Source organism: Mirounga angustirostris, unplaced genomic scaffold (genome assembly GCF_029215605.1).
Source record: "Mirounga angustirostris isolate CCGP_5_RB_7025 unplaced genomic scaffold, mMirAng1.0.hap1 SCAF_4, whole genome shotgun sequence".
NCBI classification, from domain to species: domain Eukaryota; kingdom Metazoa; phylum Chordata; class Mammalia; order Carnivora; family Phocidae; genus Mirounga; species Mirounga angustirostris.
In genome coordinates, this window is record NW_026991712.1 from 66,630,097 (window position 1) to 66,650,569 (window position 20,473).

A 20,473-nucleotide genomic window follows, 5' to 3' on the forward strand; every position below is an offset into this window, starting at 1 on the left:
TAATAATCAAAGTGGCAATACAAGTAAACATAGAAGAAGGAAAAAGAATTATAATGAGCCCTAGTATTCTTAGAAATGAGAAACATTTTTCCTAATCAAGGATATTATAAAGTAAGCAAAAAGCATAGAAAATTATTCTGATGACCTATTAGAAGGATACAAAGAAAAATAACCCTTTGATACAGTATACTGACTTCTCCAAGACCAACTTGACATTTTAACAGAGAACAAAATTCTAATATTTTATTTTTCCACTAAAGTGTTCATGAGTTCTTTTTTCTCACGAATAAACCCATCAAAACTGAGAAAGTTTTGCCAAAATTTTAATGCATTTCAGTGCTTTTCAGTCTTATTATTTGCAGTAATTGTAAACCAAGACAAATGAATTTTACAAAATTCTTGCAGTTTTCTATATGCATTCAAATTATGTATTCACTATCCTTTTTTGTACTCTGGAAAAGCCAGATACTTTACTTCAGGGCAAAACTACTCTTTTTCCTTTGATAAACAAAACACATCTCATTACCTTGCATAGACGACCTATTTCTCTGCTACTACTACTTATAATATGTTAATGATATTAATTATAACTTACATATTAATATATTAGCTATATTAATTATAACCTATAATTAACATAACTGTATTAATTATAACTTTTATCTAGGGTAACCTAGAGGTAGATAAGAAAGATCTGTCTCATGCACACACTTTAACAGACTAGCAAAGTTCATGAGCATACACAATATGACCCCCTGAAGCCATAAATATTCATTTTACACCTTCTTAAAGTGGTAAATATCAACACATTCATTAATATAACCCAGAGGTGGGGCACCTGGGTGGCTCAGTTGGTTAAGCATTCAACTCTTGGTTTAGGCTCAGGTCACGATCTCAGCATCCTGAGATAGAGCCCTGCACAGGGCTCTGCACCAAGCACAGGGTCTGCTTGTCTCTCTGCCTCCTCTTCTGCTCCTCCCCCTGCTCTCTCTCTGTTCTATCTAGAATAAATAAATAAAAATCTTTAATATAGTCCAGAGGTAAAACCACTCCACAAATATAAACATAGGAAGCAAAAATATATAATTAAAACTATTAAAACTTATGGTTCAGGGTGTCTGGGTGGCCCAGTTGGTTAAGCCTCTGCTTTCGGCTCAGGTCATGATCCCAGGGTCCTAGGATCAAGCCCCGTGTCAGGCTCCCTCTTCTGCGGGAGCCTGCTTCTCCTTCTCCCTCTGCCATTTCCCGTGCTTATGCTCAAAAAAATAAATAAAATCTTTAAAACAAAACAAAACTAATAGTTTAGTATTCCATTGTACTTAGAAATATCCAAATATTTGAATATTATTTATTAATTAATTCAAAGTAATATTTGTCCAGGGTCTTAACATGAATTAAAGATATTGGAAATTAGATTTAAAATGACGTGGTACAGAACATATTTTTGTTGTTATAAAATATTCATCAGAATTACAATTCAATTTAGTTGAACACATAATTTTCTAGTTTTCATCATCATAGATCTTATATGGGAATAATGATAACCTATCTGATAAGTAAATCCGTATTAGAAGCTGTCTTTGTTGATATCTACAAAATAGATTGCTGGGATTTTAAATGGGATTGTGTTGAATCTATAGATCAAGTTGGAAAGAATTAATATCTTAATATTGACTCTCCCAATCCATGAACATAGAATATCTCTCCACTTTTTAAAATCTTTTAATTTCTTTTATCAGAGTTTTATGGTTGTGTATATATAGATCTTGTACATGTTTTGTTAGATTTATACCTAAATATTTTATTTTTGCTATTTGTGCTATTGTAAATGGACTTGTGTTTTTCATTTTAAACTCCAATTTTCATTTCTGGTATTTAGAAGACAATTTTCTTTTGCATATTAATCTTGTATCATGTAACCTTGCTATAATTATTAGTGCAAGGATTTTTGTTTGTTTGTTTGTTTGATTCTCCGGGATTTGTATATAAAAAATCATGTCTTCTACAAATAAAGACAGTCTTATTTCTTCCTTTTTCTCTGACTCTCCCAATATGTATACTTCTTATTTTATTTTATGGTCGTATTATACTAGCTAAGAATTCTATTATGAGGTTATATAGGAGTGGTGAGAAGAGCCATCCTTTCCTTCTTCTCTATCTTAGGGGGAAAGTGTCCAGTGCCTCACCATTAAGCATTGTATTGTTTGTATGTCCTTTATCATGTTAAGGAAGATCCCTTTTATCCCTAGTTTCCTGAGAGTTTTTATCATGATGGATGTTGGATTTTGTCAAATGCTTTTCTCCATCATTTAATATTATCAACTAATCAGTTAATATTATGACTTTCTTTCTTAGCCTGTTGATGTAGTAGATTACATTAACTGATTTCCTAGTGTTGAAGGAGACATGCAAACCTGGAATAAATCCTACTTGATTGTGGTGTATAATTCTATTTACACATGGTTAGATTTGATTTGCTAAGATTTTTTTTTTAAAGATTTTATTTATTCATTTGAGATACAGAGAGAGAGAGAGAGAAAGCATGAGCAGGGAGAAAGGCAGAGAGAGAGGGAGAAGCAGGCTCCTCACTGAGCCAGGAGCCCGATATGGGGCTCGATCCCAGGACCCTGGGATCATGACCTGAGCCGAAGGCAGACGCTTAACCATCTGAGCCACCCAGGTGCCCCTTTGCTAAGATTTTTTGAGGATTTTTGCGTGTATGTTCATGAGACATATTGGTCTGTAATTTTCCAGTCTCATAATGTATTTATCTGGTTTTAGTATTAGAGTGAGACTGGCCTAGGATAAGTCAGGAAGTGTTCTGAAAGGTTTGTAAGGAGTAGGTATCATTTCTTAAAATGTTTGGAAGAATTCACCAATGATATCATCTGGGCCTGGTGCTTTTTTTGAAAAATGGTTATTAATTATTGATTGGATTTCATTAATAGATATAAGCCTTTTCAAATCATCTATTTCTCCATGTATGAGTTTTGGTAGTTTATCTCTTTCAAGGCACTGGTCCATTTCATCTAAGTTATCAAATCTGTGGGCACAGAGCTGTTCATAACATTCCTATATTATCCTTTTAATATCCATGGGATCTCTAGTGACCCCTCTTTCATTTCTGATATTGGTAAATTATGTCTTCTCTTTTTTTTTTTCATAATTAGCCTGGATAGAGGCTTATCAATTTTATGGATATTTTCAATGTACCAGATTTTGGTTTAGTTGATTTTTTCTTTTTTATTTCCTATTTTTAATTTAATTCATGTCTGTATGTCTTGCTTTCTGCTTAAATTGCTGTTCTTTCTCTGATTTCTTAAGATAGAATGTTAGATTATTGATCTTTCTACCTTTATGACATGTACATTAAGTGTTATAAATTTCTCTCTAACCATGACTTTTGCTGCATCCCACAAGTTTTGATTAATTATATTTTCATTTTTACTTAGTTCAAGAGATTTGTAATTTATCTCAGGACTTCTTTGATCCGTATGTTATGTATGACCCAGGTAGTACAGAAATGTATTTAATTCCAAACATGTGGGGACTTTTCAGCTATCTTTCTGTTACTTCATTTCTAGTTTAATTCCACTGTGGTCTGAGAGCACACTTTATATGTTTCTTATTTTTTTGTTATGTGTTTCCTGGCCCTGATGTGATCTGTCTTGGCAAATATTCTGTGTAAGCATGAGAAGAATGCTTATTTTGCTTTTGTTCTTTCTCAAGTGCTCTTTTTTTCTTTATGTAGAGCCAAGCTTTTGTCCTATATCATTTTTCTTCTCCCTCAAGAAATTCTTTTAACATTTCTTGCAGGGAAGGTTGGCTGATGATGAATTCCCTCCGTTTTTGTTTCTCTGAGAAAATCTTTGTATCTTTTTTTTTTTAACTTTGAATGATAATTTTGGTGCATATGGAATTCTAACTTCTTTTTTTTAAGATTTTATTTTTAAGTAATTTCCACCCAATGTGGGACTTGAACTTAAAACCCTGAGATCAAGAGTCACATGATCTAGCGACTGAGCCAGCCAGGTGCCCCTATGGAATTCTAATTTTTTTAACTTAACACTAAATATTTCAATTTACTTTCTGCCTGCTTGCATGAAGAGAAGTCTGCTGTAATTCTTATCCATGTTCCTCTTTAAGAGTAAGAGGCTTTTTTTTCCCCCCTTCTGGTTTCTTTCAAGACTTTGTCTTTGGTTTTCTGCAGTTTGAATATGTTATGCCTAGATATGGATTATCAGGATAACTGCTTGATACTATGAGTTTCCTGCATATGTGGCTTGGTGTCCCTCATTAATTTTGAAAATTATTAGTCATCATTGCATCAAATATTTTTCTGTTTTGTTCTCTTTTTTCCCCTGGTATTTCAGTTATGTATATGTTGCCTGTTTTGAAATTGACCCATAGTTTGTAGATGCTCTATTATATGTGTCTCTTTTTAATTCTTTTCTTTGGCATTTCAGTTTGGTAAGTTCCACTGACCTATCTTTAAGCTCACTGATTCTTTGGCTGTGTCCAGTTTATAGATGAGCCCATCGAAAGCACTCTATGTCTCTGTTATATTGTATTTTGATTTCTAGTATTTCCTTTTGATTCTTTCTTAGAGTTTTTATCTCTCTGTCTATATTATACATCTGTTCTCTCATGTTATATACTTCTTCCATTAGAGCCATTAAAATATCCATCACAACTATTTTAAATTCCCTATCTTATAAAACCACAATCCGTGTTATATTGGAATCTGGTTCTGGTGCTTGCTTTGTCTGTTCAGACTGTTTTTTTCTCATTGATTATTAAGATCATTTTGCTCAGTTTCCACTTATATAGTTATTTTTATGGTTCTGCACCGTGCAAAGTGAGGACTGCCTGTGCGTGTATGTGTAAGTATTCTAGTCAAGTAATGAAGTACTTAGTATAGGAAATCCTGGTTTAATGTTTTCACTTTGCTTTGATATAGCAAATAACATAAAACCATCTGAACATGTATCTTTAAATAAGCTGTTATCTTTTAGTTTCTCTTTGATTTAGTTGTGGAGCTTTCTTTCCTCAGTGTCAGATTGTTATTGAGTAGAATTCCTTCTGTGAAATTTTCTTTTTCTTTTTATTCTTATGTTAATCCCCATACATTACATCATTAGTTTTAGATGTAGTGTTCCATGATTCATTGTTTGTGTGTAACACCCAGTGCTCCATGCAGAATGTGCCCTCCTCAATACCCATCACCAGGCTAACCCATCCTCCCACCCCCCTCCACTCTAGAACCCTCAGTTTGTTTTTCAGAGTCCATCATCTCTCATGGTTCGTTTCCCCCTCCGATTTCCCCCCCTTTATTTTTCCCCTCCTGCTACCTTCTTCTTCTTCTTCTTTTTTTTTTCTTAACATATATTGCATTATTTGTTTCAGAGGTACAGATCTGAGATTCAACCATCTTGCACAATTCACAGCGCTTACCAGAGCACATACCTTCCCCAGTGTCTATCACCCAGTCACCCCATCCCTCTCACCCCACCCCCCACTCCAGCAACCCTCAGTTTCTTTCCTGCGATTAAGAATTCCTCATATCAGTGAGGTCATATGATACATGTCTTTCTCTGTTTGACTTATTTCGCTCAACATAATACCTTCCAGTTCCATCCACATCGTTGCAAATGGCAAGATCTCATTCCTTTTGATGGCTACATAATATTCCATTGTATATATATATACACCACATCTTCTTTATCCATTCATCTGTTGATGGACATCTAGGCTCTTTCCATAGTTTGGCTATTGTGGACATTGCTGCTATAAACATCGGGGTGCACGTACCCTTTCAGAGCCCTACTTTTGTATCTTTGGGGTAAATACCCAGTAGTGCAATTGCTGGGTTGTAGGGTAGCTCTATTTTCAACTTTTTGAGGAACCTCCATACTGTTTTCCAGAGTGGCTGCACCAGCTTGCATACCCACCAACAGTGTAGGAGGCTTCCCTTTTCTCTGCATCCCCGCCAACATCTGTCGTTTCCTGACTTGTTAATTTTAGCCATTCTGACTGGTGTGAGGTGGTATGTCTTTGAGGTTTTGATTTGGATTTCCCTGATGCCGAGCGATGTTGAGCACTTTTTCATGTGTCTGTTGGCCATTTGGATGTCTTCTTTGGAAAAATGTCTGTTCATGTCTTCTGCCCATTTCTTGATTGGATTAGTTGTTCTTTGGGTGTTGAGTTTGATGAGTTCTTTATAGATTTTGGATACTAGCCCTTTATCTGATATATCATTTGCAAATATCTTCTCCCATTCTGTCGGTTGTCTTTTGGTTTTGTTGACTGTTTCCTTTGTTTTGCAAAAGCTTTTTATCTTGATGAAGTCCCAATAGTTCATCTTTGCCCTTGCTTCCCTTGCCTTTGGCGATGTTTCTAGGAAGAAGTTGCTGTGGTTGAGGTCAAAGAGGTTGCTGCTTGTGTTCTCCTTTAGGATTTTGATGGACTCCTGTCTCACATTGAGGTCTTTCAACCATTTGGAGTCTATTTTTGTGTGTGGTGTAAGGAAATGGTCCAGTTTCATTCTTCTGAATGTGGCTATCCAATTTTCCCAGCACCATTTGTTGAAGAGACTGTCTTTTTTCCATTGGACTTTCTTTCCTGCTTTGTCAAAGATGAGTTGACCATGGAGTTGAGGGTCCATTTCTGGGCTCTCTATTCTGTTCCATTGATCTATGTGCCTGTTTTTGTGCCAGTACCATACTGTCTTGATGATGACAGCTTTGTAATAGAGCTGGAAGTCCGGAATTGTGATGCCGCCAGCTTTGCTTTTCTTTTTCAACATTCCTCTGGCTATGCAGGGTCTTTTCTGGTTCCATACAAATTTTAGGATTATTTGTTCCATTTCTTTGAAAAAAGTGGATGGTATTTTGATGGGGATTGCATTGAATGTGTAGATTGCTCTAGGTAGCATTGACATCTTCACAATATTTGTTCTTCCAATCCATGAGCATGGAACGTGTTTCCATTTCTTTGTGTCTTCCTCAATTTCTTTCATGAGTATTTTATAGTTTTCTGAGTACAGATCCTTTGCCTCTTTGGTTAGATTTATTCCTAGGTATCTTATGGTTTTGGGTGCAATTGCAAATGGGATCAACTCCTTAATTTCTCTTTCTTCTGTCTTGTTGGTGTATAGGAATGCCACTGACTTCTGTGCATTGATTTTATATCCTGCCACTTTACTGAATTCCTGTATGAGTTCTAGCAGTTTTGGGGTGGAGTCTTTTGGGTTTTCCACATAAAGTATCATATCATCTGCAAAGACTGAGAGTTTGACTTCTTCTTTGCCAATTTGGATGCCTTTGATTTCTTTTTGTTGTCTGATTGCTGTGGCTAGGACTTCCAATACTATGTTGAATAGCAGTGGTGATAGTGGACATCCCTGCCGCGTTCCTGGCCTTAGGGCGAAAGCTCTCAGTTTTTCCCCATTGAGAATGATATTCACTGTAGGTTTTTCATAGATGGCTTTTATGATATTGAGGTATGTACCCTCTATGCCTATACTCTGAAGAGTTCTGATCAAGAAAGGATGCTGTACTTTGTCAAAAGCTTTTTCTGCATCTATTGAGAGGATCATATGATTCTTGTTCTTTCTTTTGTTAATGTATTGTATCACATTGATTGATTTGCGGATGTTGAACCAACCTCGCAGCCCAAGGATAAATCCCACTTGGTCGTGGTGAATAATCCTTTTAATGTACTGTTGGATCCTATTGGCTAGTATTTTGGTGAGAATTTTTGCATCCATGTTCATCAGGGATATTGGTCTGTAATTCTCCTTTTTGATGGGGTCTTTGTCTGGTTTTGGGATCAAGGTAATGCTGGCCTCATAAAATGAGTTTGGAAGTTTTCCTTCCATTTCTATTTTTTGGAACAGTTTCAGAAGAATAGGTATTAATTCTTCTTGAAATGTTTGGTAGAATTCCCCTGGGAAGCCATCTGGCCCTGGGCTTTTGTTTCTGGGAAGATTTTTGATGACTGCTTCAATTTCCTTAGTGGTTATAGGTCTGTTCAGGTTTTCTATTTCTTCCTGGTTCAGTTTTGGTAGTTGATACATCTCTAGGAATGCATCCATTTCTTCCAGGTTATCTAATTTGCTGGCATAGAGTTGCTCATAATATGTTCTTTTTTTTTTTTAAGAGTTTATTTATTTGCAAGAGAGAGAATGAGAGACAGAGAGCACAAGAGGGAGGAGGGTCAGAGGGAGAAGCAGACTCCCTGCTGACCAGGGAGCCTGATGTGGGACTCGATCCTGGGACTCCAGAATCATGAACTGAGCCGAAGGCAGTCGCTTAACCAACTGAGCCACCCAGGCGCCCGCTCATAATATGTTCTTATAATTGTTTGTATTTCTTTGGTGTTGGTTGTGATCTCTCCTCTTTCATTCATGATTTTATTTATTTGGGTCATTTCTCTTTTCTTTTTGATAAGTCTGGCCAGGGGTTTATCAATCTTGTTAATTCTTTCAAAGAACCAGCTCCTAGTTTTGTTGATCTGTTCTTCTGTTCTTTTGGTTTCTATTTCATTGATTTCTGCTCTGATCTTTATTATTTCCCTTCTCCTGCTGGGTTTAGGCTTGATTTGCTGTTCTTTCTCCAGCTCCTTTAGGTGTAGGGTTAGGTTGTGTACTTGAGACCTTTCTTGTTTCTTGAGAAAGGCTTGTATTGCTATATACTTTCCTCTTAGGACTGCCTTTGCTGCATCCCAAAGATTTTGAATAGTTGTGTTTTCATTTTCATTGATTTCCATGTATTTTTTTAATTCTTCTTTAATTTCCTGGTTGACCCATTCATTCTTCAGTAGGATGCTCTTTAGCCTCCATGTATTTGAGTTCTTTCCGACTTTCCTCTTGTGATTGAGTTCTAGTTTCAAAGCATTGTGGTCTGAAAATAGGCAGGGAATGATCCCAATCTGGGATCGGTTGGTACCGGTTGGTACCGGTTGAGACCTGATTTATGACCTAGGATGTGATCTATTCTGGAGAATGTTCCATGGGGACTAGAGAAGAATGTGTATTCTGTTGCTTTGGGATGGAATGTTCTGAATATGTCTGTGAAGTCCATTTGGTCCAGTGTGTCATTTAAAGTCTTTATTTCCTTGTTGATCTTTTGCTTAGACGATCTGTCCATTTCAGTGAGGGGGGTGTTAAAGTCCCCCACTATTATTGTATTGTTGCCGATGTGTTTCTTTGCTTTTGTTATTAATTGGCTTATATAATTGGCTGCTCCCATGTTAGGGGCATGGATATTTACAGTTGTTAGATCTTCTTGTTGGATAGACCCTTTAAGTAGGATATAATGTCCTTCCTCATCTCTTATTACAGTCTTTGGTTTAAAATCTAATTTGTCTGATATAAGGATTGCCACCCAGCTTTCTTTTGGTGTCCATTAGCGTGGTAAATTGTTTTCCACCCCCTCACTTTCAATCTGGGGGTGTCTTTGAGTCTAAAATGAGTCTCTTGGAGACAGCGTATCGATGGGTCTTGTTTTTTAATCCAGTCTGATAGCCTGTGTCTTTTGATTGGGGCATTTAGCCCATTTACATTCAGGGTAACTATTGAAAGATAGGAATTTAGTGCCATTGTATTGCCTGTAAGGTGACTGTTACCGTATATTGTCTGTGTTCCTTTCTGGTCTATGTTGCTTTTAGGGTCTCTCTTAGCTTAGAGGACCCCTTTCAAGATTTCTTGTAGGGCTGGTTTTGTGTTTGCAAATTCCTTTAGTTTTTGTTTGTCCTGGAAGCTTTTTATCTCTCCTTCAATTGTCAATGACAGCCTAGCTGGATAGAGTATTCTTGGCTGCATATTTTTCTCATTTAGTGCTCTGAATATATCCTGCCAGTCCTTTCTGGCCTGCCAGGTCTCTGTGGATAGGTCTGTTGCCAATCTAATGTTTCTACCCTTGTAGGTTACAGATCTCTTGTCCCGAGCTGCTTTCAGGATTTTCTCTTTGTCTATGAGACTCGTAAGTTTTATTATTAGATGTCAGGGTGTTGACCTATTTTTATTGATTTTGAGAGGGGTTCTCTGTGCTTCCTGGATTTTGATGCCTGTTTCCTTCCCCAAATTAGGGAAGTTCTCTGGTATGATTTGCTCCATTATACCTTCTGCCCCCTCTCTCTTTCTTCTTCTTCTGGGATCCCAATTATTCTAATGTTGTTTCGTCTTATGGTATCGCTTATCTCTCGAATTCTGCCCTCGTGATCCAGTAGTTATCTCTCTTTTTCTCAGCTTCTTTATTTTCCATCATTTGGTCTTCTATATCACTGATTCTCTCTTCTGCCTCATTTATCCTAGCAGTTAGTGCCCCCATATTTGATTGCACCTCATTAATAGCCTTTTTGATTTCTACTTGGTTAGATTTTAGTTCTTTTACTTCCCCAGAAAGGGTTTCTCTAATAACTTCCATATTTTTTTCAAGCCCAGCTAGTATCTTTAAAGTGATGATTCTGAACTCTAGATCTGACATCGTACTAATGTCCGTATTGAGTAGGTCCCTGGCAGTCGGTAATACCTCTTGTTCTTTTTGTTGAGGTGATTTTTTCCATCTTGTCATTTTATGCAGAGGATAATAGATTAATGAGAGAACAAAATGCTAGGAGAGTAACAATGTCCCCAGAAAATATACTCTAAACAAATCAGAAAAGACCTGAAGCAGTGGGAAAAGAAAGGGAAAGAGAGAAAAAAGAAAACGAAAAAAAAGAAAAAGATAAAGATAAAAACAAACAAAAACAAACAAAACAAAACAACAACAACAAAAACCAGAATGTGATCAAATACGATCAGGCTGGTATATAGATCAGTGCCACACACTAGATTTTGGGTGTATTTTGGTCTGTTAGAAGAAAGTGCCTCCCAAAATTTTAAAGAAAGAAAAACTTATATATGTACAAAAATAAGGGTTGATATGATGAAGGGATGGAATATGACTGTAAAGATGGAAATTATAAAAAATTTTATAAAAGGAATTGATAAGAAGTTGTTTGAAAAAAGAAAGAAGAAGATTTTAAAAAAGAAAAAAGAAAAAAAAAGGGGAGAATGTGATCAGGCAGGGGAGTAGAAAAAACCATATACTAGAGGTTTAGGGTATATTTTGATCTGTTAGAAGAAAGTATCTCAAAATTTTAAAGAGAGAACAACTTATATATATATATGCCAAAAATACGGGTAACTACTATGAAGGGATAGAATATGACTCTAAAAATGAAAAATAAAAATGTTTTTTAAAAAAGGGATTGATAAGATGTTGTTTGAAAAAGGGAAAAAGAAAAATTCAAAAAAAAAAAAAAGAAAAAAGACAGTTAAAAAAAATTAACTTTGAAAGACTAAAGAATCATGGTAAAAGAGCCATGAATTCTATGTGCAGTATTCCCCTAGCATTGGAGTTCTGCCGTTCTCATTGATCGGTAAACTTGGTCTTGGCTGGCTGTTCTTGCTGATCTTCTGGGGGAGGGGCCTGTTGCTGTGGTTTCCAAATGTCTTTGCCGGAGGCGGAATTGCCCTGCCCTTGCCCAGTCCGGGCTAAGTAATCTGCTCGGGTTGCTCTCCAGAGCTTTTGTTCCCTGCGAGCTTTCCGTACAGCTTTGGAGGCGGAGAGTGAAAATGGCGGCCTCCCAATCTCCGCCCCGTAGGAGCCGAGAACTTGGGGCCCCACTCCTCAGTGAGCCCCCAGAGAAAAGCAGTCAGTCACTCCCGTCTCCCCGGTCTCCGGCCGCACTCTGTGCTCACCCGGCCTGTGACCACACGTTTCTATCTCTGGCACCCGACCCCGGGTGGAGTCTCCAAACCCAGCAGATCCCTGTGGTGCACTCCTGCGCGGCTCCTCCCGGGGAAGGAAGGTGAGTCTCCCCGGATCTGCTGCTTTTTGGGTCCCTACTGGAGGAGCAGTGGCCCAACTGTGCCGCGGATCACGGTTTATGGCAACCCCAAGCTGAGAGCCCGCGCCTCGGCTCTGTCTCTGCAGCCGGCTTCCCTGCTCCGTTACCTGGGAGCTCTCACTCAGGCACCCCCGGTCTTTCTGTGACCCGGAGGGTCCTGAGACCACACTGTCCCGGAGGGTTCCACCCCCCACTTAGCCACCAGAGTGATGTCCCTCAGCGGAGCAGACTTTTAAAAGTTCCGATTTTGTGCTCCGTGGTTCTATCACTTGCCAGAAGCGGCTGACAGAGGCCCCTCCCCCGCTGTCTATCCTCCCAAATATCGCCTCAGATTCACTTCTCCACACGTCCTACCTTCCAGAAAGTGGTCGCCTTTCTGATGAGAGAGTTGTTGCTATTCTTTTCTTCGATCTCCTGTTGAGTTCGTAGGTGTTCAGAATGGTTTGATCCCTATCCAGCTGAATTCCTGAGAGGAGAGGAAATCCAGGTCTCCTACTCCTCCGCCATCTTGCTCCGCCCCCTGAAATTTTCTTTCTTAACAGAACTTTTCTATAATTGCATTATGAAGAACTGAGAAAATAGCAAAAATTCCCTAAACATCTTGAAATTGAATTTCAGTTATTTTCCTGATTTTTTAGAAGCATGTGATAATTCCCTGCAGTTTTTCTTAATGATAGTAATAATTATAATAATAGCATCTAACACTTACTGAACATTTGGTCTGTGTCAGCTTCTTTGCAAAGAACTTCATATGTATTATGAGAGAATATGATGCTTTTTTCTACCCAACAGATATAATAACTTAAAATTCGAATATAGCCAGAAGAAAAAAAAATCTCTTACACATCAATATTATTGATGTAAATTATATCTTAGACTTTTTCCCAGCTGAGGCAAGGGGCTGACAGAGTGTGGGGAAAGATCTTTTTAAGATCCATGCACTTTTGGGTCACTGCATGGGACCACGTGGCTCTAATGGCCCGAGACTTGCCCTTGGGAGAATGGATGCAGTTGCTGGTCACTGAAAGCAACAGGGAGATTTAAAATTTGATTTTTTGTTGCATTTAGTTACAACATACTTGGTAACTTGGTTGTATGATATAAAAACTTACACACGGCCCTAGTTTAGAAAAGGAACCAGCCTACTGCCTGGAGATACTGGCGATGCATGATAATTATACTCTCCAAATCCTCCCATAGAAAACTCAATGAGCTGTATTTACTTCTTTCTGGCATTATAAAAATTATGTATCCTTTTATGTTCAGAGACAGTTCCTTGGGGATGAAGAGTTATGCATGCTCATTAACAGAAGAATATGTACCACAGCAGGTACTGCATGCTAAACCCAAGACTTATGACCCTATTGTCCACATGAGTGGCAAGCATAACTTCTCCATTGTGGTGGTGAATGAGAGGATGAAGAGATAATGATGATAATGAAAGAAGATAATTTAAATGTTCTTGCTCCATACTTTGGTTGAATATTCAGATACATTTCCAGTTAACCATGCTTCTTCAAAGGTTGGAATCCAAGTGTGATTAAAACATTACTTTTTTGCTTAATTTCCTGTGTTTTGAAATGGAAGATACCTTTGGAATTCTTAGAATTTGCAAAGCACTTTACCCTGGCTGTGAACCTTGAGTATTGGTTTTAAGTCTTGTGGTCTAAAAAGATTGTTCTCATTTGTCTTTCTAGACCAACATTCCCTGACTCAGTTGGCAAGTATATTAGCATAATCTTTGCTTAAAGATTTCCACTTGGTCAACTGTTCCGTATAGTCCTTTTCAGTTTGGAAGAATGAAGTAGTAGGACAGATGCGGTCACTTTGATGTTGGAATGTTCACGATAATTATTCTTTTCAAGAATTCAGGTTCTTTGTCTCATTTACTATTATGATCAATGTATATATTGTGTGAAGACCTGAGGCATGAGAATAATCATGAAAATTGGTTCATTGGTAATATATATATTAAAAGATCTCAAGTGAACAGAAAATAATTTGTGAAGAAAAAATAACTTAAGGAAAGCAATGAATGCCCACAATTATGTCGTTATGAAATGTAGTCAGCAAAGAAAAATGGCGAATTATTACACATATTCTTTAAAAGAAATAAATGGTATGAAAATGTAAGCTCCAAAAGTAAGTGAAATAAATTGGCTATTGTGGACATTGCTGCTATAAACATCAACTTTTTTAGTTTAGTTTTATTAGAACTTCTGAGAAGGGGCTCCCAGGGGAAATCTTAGGGGAATGGGGAAAGCAAGACAGGGAAGCGAGGAAGCCAAGGAAGGGAGGGGGACTCTCAGGCAGGATCTCCCAGACGTTGGACTGCAGCCTAATCCTGCAGAAGAACTTGGGAATATGAATTATATTTATATGTATTGAAGGCTCATACTCCCTCACCACATAGTCACAGGGTATGTGGGAAGGTCATAGACCCTCAAGCTCTTCTCACTCTGCACCTGTAGCCAAGTAGCCTCAGCAGCCTGGGTGCTGTCTTCTGAAGAGTTGCAGGGCTGGCCATCGAAAGCACTAGATTACAAATTCAGGGGGGTGGGGTGCATGCAGAAATGGCAAAAAAGAATGGGAAGGGACTCGACATTGTCTGCTAAACAGATGATCCTAAGTTACATGAAAGTAATATGAAAAAAATGTATACAAATTCAGTGAGGATAATTCAAATCCATATAATTTCTCAGATTAAAGAAAAATCATCAGATCAGCCATATCAGGAATCCTTGTTTGTTGCTTTGTTCTTAATCATATAAGAACCAACCCTACTATTTATTGAGCCCCTACTGTAGGTAGGAACTCTACCAGGCACTGGAAGCACAGTAACTCTTTGATCCTCAGAGCAGTGAGTATGGGTGTTATTTCCCTCATTTTGGGAGGGTAGGGACTCTGCCAGATGCAGTGGTATGCCAAAAATGATCATTGAATGAGCAAATGAATGAATAGGCCACATGGAATCAAACACAGCCTGGCTATGTATTTTTATTCCATTTATCTCATTAAAGTATAGCTAGTAAGTAAGTGGTTCACTCAAGACACACGTGTATGTCTGTCTGATTCTAAAGCCCCAGGTGTAATCTGTTCCTGTATACTGTCTTTCCAGAAGAAAACCGTTTTTAAATACTTTTAATCTCGACTTCCCAAATAATAGTAAGTCCCTGCATTATAGAGCACCACACAGTTCACGTGGCCTTTCATTCATTATCCCATTCAATCTTCCCTCTACCAGGGAGGTAGAACACCCTCCTCACAAGTCAGGCAGCTGATGTTCAGAGAGATTAGGTAACTTACTGAAGGTCACAGAGCCAGAAAACAGTAGGGCTAAAGCCAAAGCCAGCTCTCTTGACACGGAGTCCAGTGCTCTTTCCAAAATAGGAAGTTGTTTTGATTATGTACTTTTTTTTTTTTTTTTAACATTTGAGTTTCCCCGTGGGATTCAAAGTATTTGGCAGAACTTGTGTCATTTCAGGATCATTAGTCAATACATATTTTCTAAATGGGTTTCTATGAAACTGCATTGAAATGAAGCACTTTCTGATGCCCCCAAAGGTCCACACATATTCAGTCTCTATAATTTCTCAGATGCATGTAGCTTTATGGGTCACTTCTGAAACAATTTTGCTAATTAAAAGATGAAAAGCTTAGGGAATAAGGGAAACAATGGAGGGTTTTTTTTTCTTTTAAAGATCAGAGGGCTGAAAGAAGGAGGTTTCTTATCCTACAACTTGTTCCATAAAAGGGATATATTTTTCCTTTAGTTTCGTCTCAAAAAACAACACCTTAATTAAACTCCAGTGGGCCAGTTTAATTAAAAAATGTCAGTTAGATCCTCGTAAGGGGACCAGATACCCATGAAACACACCGTCTGCTTCCTTTGTGGTTACTCAGAAACTCTGACCCCTCGGTGGGCAGAGTGCGTGTGTCTCGGCTGCCGAAGGCAGAGCGGGCCTTCGGTGGGCCAGTGAGCCAGGTCGGGGCACGATAAAGAAGGGATACCACATCGCTCATTAGGACCCAGATTTCAGACATTTAGACACTTGTCTATCACTGTACCAAACTCAGAGATTCATAGCATATGTTCTTTTCTCATCACCAGGAAGATAAAGAAGAAGCTAGCCACTCTCCCATCCCTATTCTACTTCTTTCCCTCTTTCCCTCTCTCCCTGCTTTCCTTCGGACAGATCCTCCTGTCAACAAGGAAGCCTCCCTCCTCCCTAGTCCCTGGGGCAACAATGTAGTGAGGGATTTCAGAATCACAATGTATTGAGGGCCTACTGTGATCATTTCCTCTTCTAGGTGCTGCAAATACATGATTTCATTTAATGCCCCCTTTATTATTACCTCACTTTACACAGATGTGGAAAATGGAGGCTGAGAGAAATTTAGTGATTTCCCCCAAATTATAAAGCAAGCATATGGAGAAGATAGGAATTGACCTGCAAAGCTATCCATGACAGAAAACTTCCAACTAGACTTGCTTCTTAGCCATCTTTTCTTCCTTATCTAGAAAAATGGCTTTATGGTTTTAATCTGCTTATATCAGAATAATAGCTGTTTTTATTGAGGAACTTTAAGAAAATAATTCTCTTTGTTTCTTTGTTATCAGCTAACCTTCCACCCCCTGTCTCCTTCCTGCCTCCCCACTCCTGGAGCACCTTCCATGCTCATATCAACAACATGTTATATATCGTTTCAAACCTTTCTCCAAGAGCGTATAATCAGAACAGACCAGCATGTGTGCACACATTTGTGAATAGGGATTTTGATATTGTTAGTTTTTTTAAAAATGTGTTCTCTGCATCTTACTTTTCCCTCAGGAATACATCATGGAAAAAATTTTTGGTCAACTGCTATAGCTCTAGCACATTCTTTGAAAGGTATGTAATATTCTACAGGATGGACAGCTCATAATTTTTCTACTTTTGTTTCAGGTTTTTTTGGTTTTTCTTTGGTTTTCTTTTTCCTTTTTTTCTACAGTAAGAAACAATTCTTTATTAAATATCTTTGATTACATATGATTTCATATTGATGCTTTTATTTCTATGGGATAGATTTCCTAGAGGTGAAGTTTTGGGGTTGAGTATATGCATTTTTTATTTTAATAGGTATCTCCCTATTGTCCAAATAGTTTCTGGGACATGTGATTTGCCTTTTATTAAAAACCCATCAGACATACATAAGAATGGATACTTGTGTTCCCAAGTATTTGACTTTCACAAACCCTGACTATCCCTTGTCAATTTATGTTATAAAGGTTTCAGCTGGGGATTAGGTACAGGCTGGAATCCATAGGATCAAGTTGAAAACAAATTGCCAGAGATAGTATGTTTACTCGGTTGCACCCCTACTGTATTTCTGGGTTATTTAAAACCCACAAAAGTTCTACAGACTTTACTTACTGGGCATTTGGATAGCAAATCAATGTGGGCATTTATTTATAGAAACTCTCTCTGTGAGGTATCACTATAGGATCATAGGAATTTAGGGCTAGAACTGTTAACATTGGCAGTTCTCCCACATACTGTACAGAATCTCTGGGACTCATGTCTTGATGGTATAGGCCTTTGGAGCATGCTACAATGTTATCTCACTTAATCCTTTGCTGAAAGCCTATTTCCAAAATGTTTTTCAAAATGTTCAAGTTTTTAAAAAGAATGAGACATTTATTTAAATTTACTTTAAAGACCACTGATTCAGGGCTAATGATTGTATAGTTTATTAATCAAATGTATTTAGCAGGAAAAAAAGCCAGCTACAATTCACTTACAATTGAGATTTTACTCTATTTTAACGTTATTTTAATGAGCTACAGATTTGAATGTGGGCTTTGTTCATCTGTTGCTTCCGCTCAATTGCAGTTTCACCCTAAGAAGACACAAGACAGATTGATCAGGCTCCCAGTCATTGTGAGGCTTAAATGAAGTGAACAGGGCCTTATGTTTCTAAACCAAATGAGAGGATTAAGGCAAAAAGAAAAAGAAGGCAAAAAAAAAATTTTAAAGCCCCCCCCCCGCCGAAAACACTATACATCCTTTAAATCATCCGTTTGCTATTCTTGAAATTGCTACTACAGTACTCCAGTTTTCCTAGGAGAGCATCAGAAGATACCATAAAAATGAAAATCGAATATTCCAGACAATTTAGCATGGGTAGATATAAGCGGAAAGCTACCACCCCATCTCATTTTGAGATACACTACAATTTGAACACAAAAGTAAAAGCATTTTAATTATGTTAGATTTTCTTTAGTAGATAATGTCCTATGTCCACATTTTTTTTTAAAAAAGCTATTTACCATCTAATACTTGGTTAAAAGCTATTCCACATTTATAGCATTTATTTAAATGAAAATAAAATTTGTTTGAATTAAAAATGATTTTTGTGGAGAATATTTATACCCATATTTTCAACACTGGTTATGTTTTGGGGGAACTTTTTTGATGGGCCCTCTCAGGTCTGACAAACACATATTGGCCAGTTTTGGGCTACTCTTGTTTTTAATGTGCAAGGGTGGCCTGGAGAGGCCATAGCTTCCAACATTAAGTTTTCCATTTTATTTATATACTAGCTATGCTTTTTTAAGACGAAAAAGGAATTTCACATCCAGGAAGCAGAACTTACAGAGTGGCCTTAAAAACTGGGAAGCTTTATGGGAGCTGTGGCCAACCACATAAAACAAGAAACTAATCATGGTTTCTGATGTTCCATGATTTAACCTTCTGATAAGAAAGCATTGTATTTTATTTTATTTTTAAATGATGAATGGTTTATATTTAACATGAGTTTCATAAGTTAACTTTTTAAGTAAGAACAGCTTTTTTTTTTTAAGAACACCTTCTAATTAACAATAATCATATTTTTATGAACTAACATTCTTGGCAGAGTAATCCCGATTCTGTGGACTTATTTGAATAATATAATAAAAATATTTGCAATAGATAATATAATATAAACATGAAGTATTATTTTGTGTATTAGATATACTCTGGGACAGTTGTAAGTAATATATATTTTTAAAACAGCAAATTTTATTAGGGGAGCTCACTACTAAAGAATTCCTATTGCTAATGCCTTGCATTACAAATATGAATCTTTTAATCATTCTTCACCTACCTTTATAACCTGATTTTGCTTAAAGTGAGACAGAACTATTTTAGTTTTCCCCAAGAGCTTATTGCTTCTTTTAATTTGTTTCTTTCATACTGATAATAGAATAGATGTGGCAAGACCAAAAACAATATAAAGTAAAATATAGAAACTAGGTATTTAAAAAAGGGTGGAGAAACACTGTTCTGTGTGATCCTGGCTGAGCAGAGTCACAGAATTCACTAAGAGCTTCCTGACAGGGCAGATGTTTATCTTATACTTCAGCTAGTTGTGTAACTTGGTGAATGACAGAGTTGTTTGTAATTTCAATGAAGATAAATTCTGTTTCATTGTTTGTTAGTTAAAATTAATGTTGAAGTTTTAATACATCCTCTATTAAAAATAAAACAACCACAGAACACAAGTAGGCAAGAAAGTTGAGATTGACTTTACAGGTAAAGACCTAAGTAAGGATCAAGTGTCTTTCTATAATCTGTCATTTGTGATTGTGTGTGACTTTGTAATATTTTAGACTTTAATCTTCTGTTTTGTTTTTAATAATAGATTTTTGTTTAAAGAAAAAAATTTTTATTTATGTATTTAGTTTTGGTAAACTTTTGCATAAAGACGAACCTATTTGGAAGTAATTTACAAATAGATTAAATTCAAAAGATAGTTGAGAGGCTTTCAGCAAACTCTTGAAAAATTTTGCTGAAAAATCATGTAACACTTCCATTACACAGAGGCCATTATGCTAGCTATTAATTATGATAAAATTTAAAATACATCTACTTATAGTTTTGTAATGATATAATTTAAAGGAATATTTTCATCACAAGAGATTTATCTTTGTTTAACTAATATGTCTTTTAAAATATGCATATGACATACGTTTTGGCCTCAGACAAAGATGCATGAATTAAAATTATACAGTGACATACAACAAATCTTAAAGTGCTTAATTTCCTTTTGATGGCATGTGTGTAGATGTTTTTGCCTTGCTTTGAGCATTAACGTTTTTTTCTGAATATTCTGTGTATCTCAGTAACCATGATCGTGGTTCATTTCACTTAATGGTCATTCATATAAAATTAAAGCTTTGAGAATATTATTATTTGCTTCAGGTAATACCAGTTATATTACTCTTTTATATGATGGCTGATATTTTCATATAACAGATTTTCTCAGTCCCTTGACTTTTTCATTTTATTGTGTTGTTCCTTTCACTGAAATACACTCATAATAAGTTCAAGGTGAAGTTTTCAACCTCAAAGCTGAAAGCCAGTTTTCGTGTAAACAATTGGCAGCAATCATCTTTGACACCATCCTTTTATTCATTCATTCATTCAGCTTTGTATTCTGTTATGTAAATGACCATACCTGGATGTTTTTAAAAATCACTATTTCTAATGGACATATTAAAAAATCCTTAGGTATTCAATGCTTTTCTGTAAATAAATGTAAAGTGGGTGTATTG

At 36.8% G+C, this 20,473-nt stretch overlaps 1 protein-coding gene across 2 annotated transcripts in view; it reads left to right on the forward strand.

Moving 5' to 3' along the window:
* LOC123859028 (cytochrome P450 7B1) overlaps positions 1–20,473 on the forward strand; it is a 184,721-nt gene that overhangs the window by 42,148 nt on the left and 122,100 nt on the right. Inside the window, exon 1 of one of the 2 annotated variants that reach the window (XM_064588275.1) lies at positions 16,517–16,787. The exons of the other annotated variant lie outside the window; for it this stretch is intronic. Within the exon in view, the coding sequence (XP_064444345.1) occupies positions 16,588–16,787 (200 nt within the window). The 5' untranslated portion in view covers positions 16,517–16,587. Of the gene's footprint in view, positions 1–16,516; positions 16,788–20,473 lie in introns of those variants that run through there. 2 annotated transcript variants of the gene reach the window in all.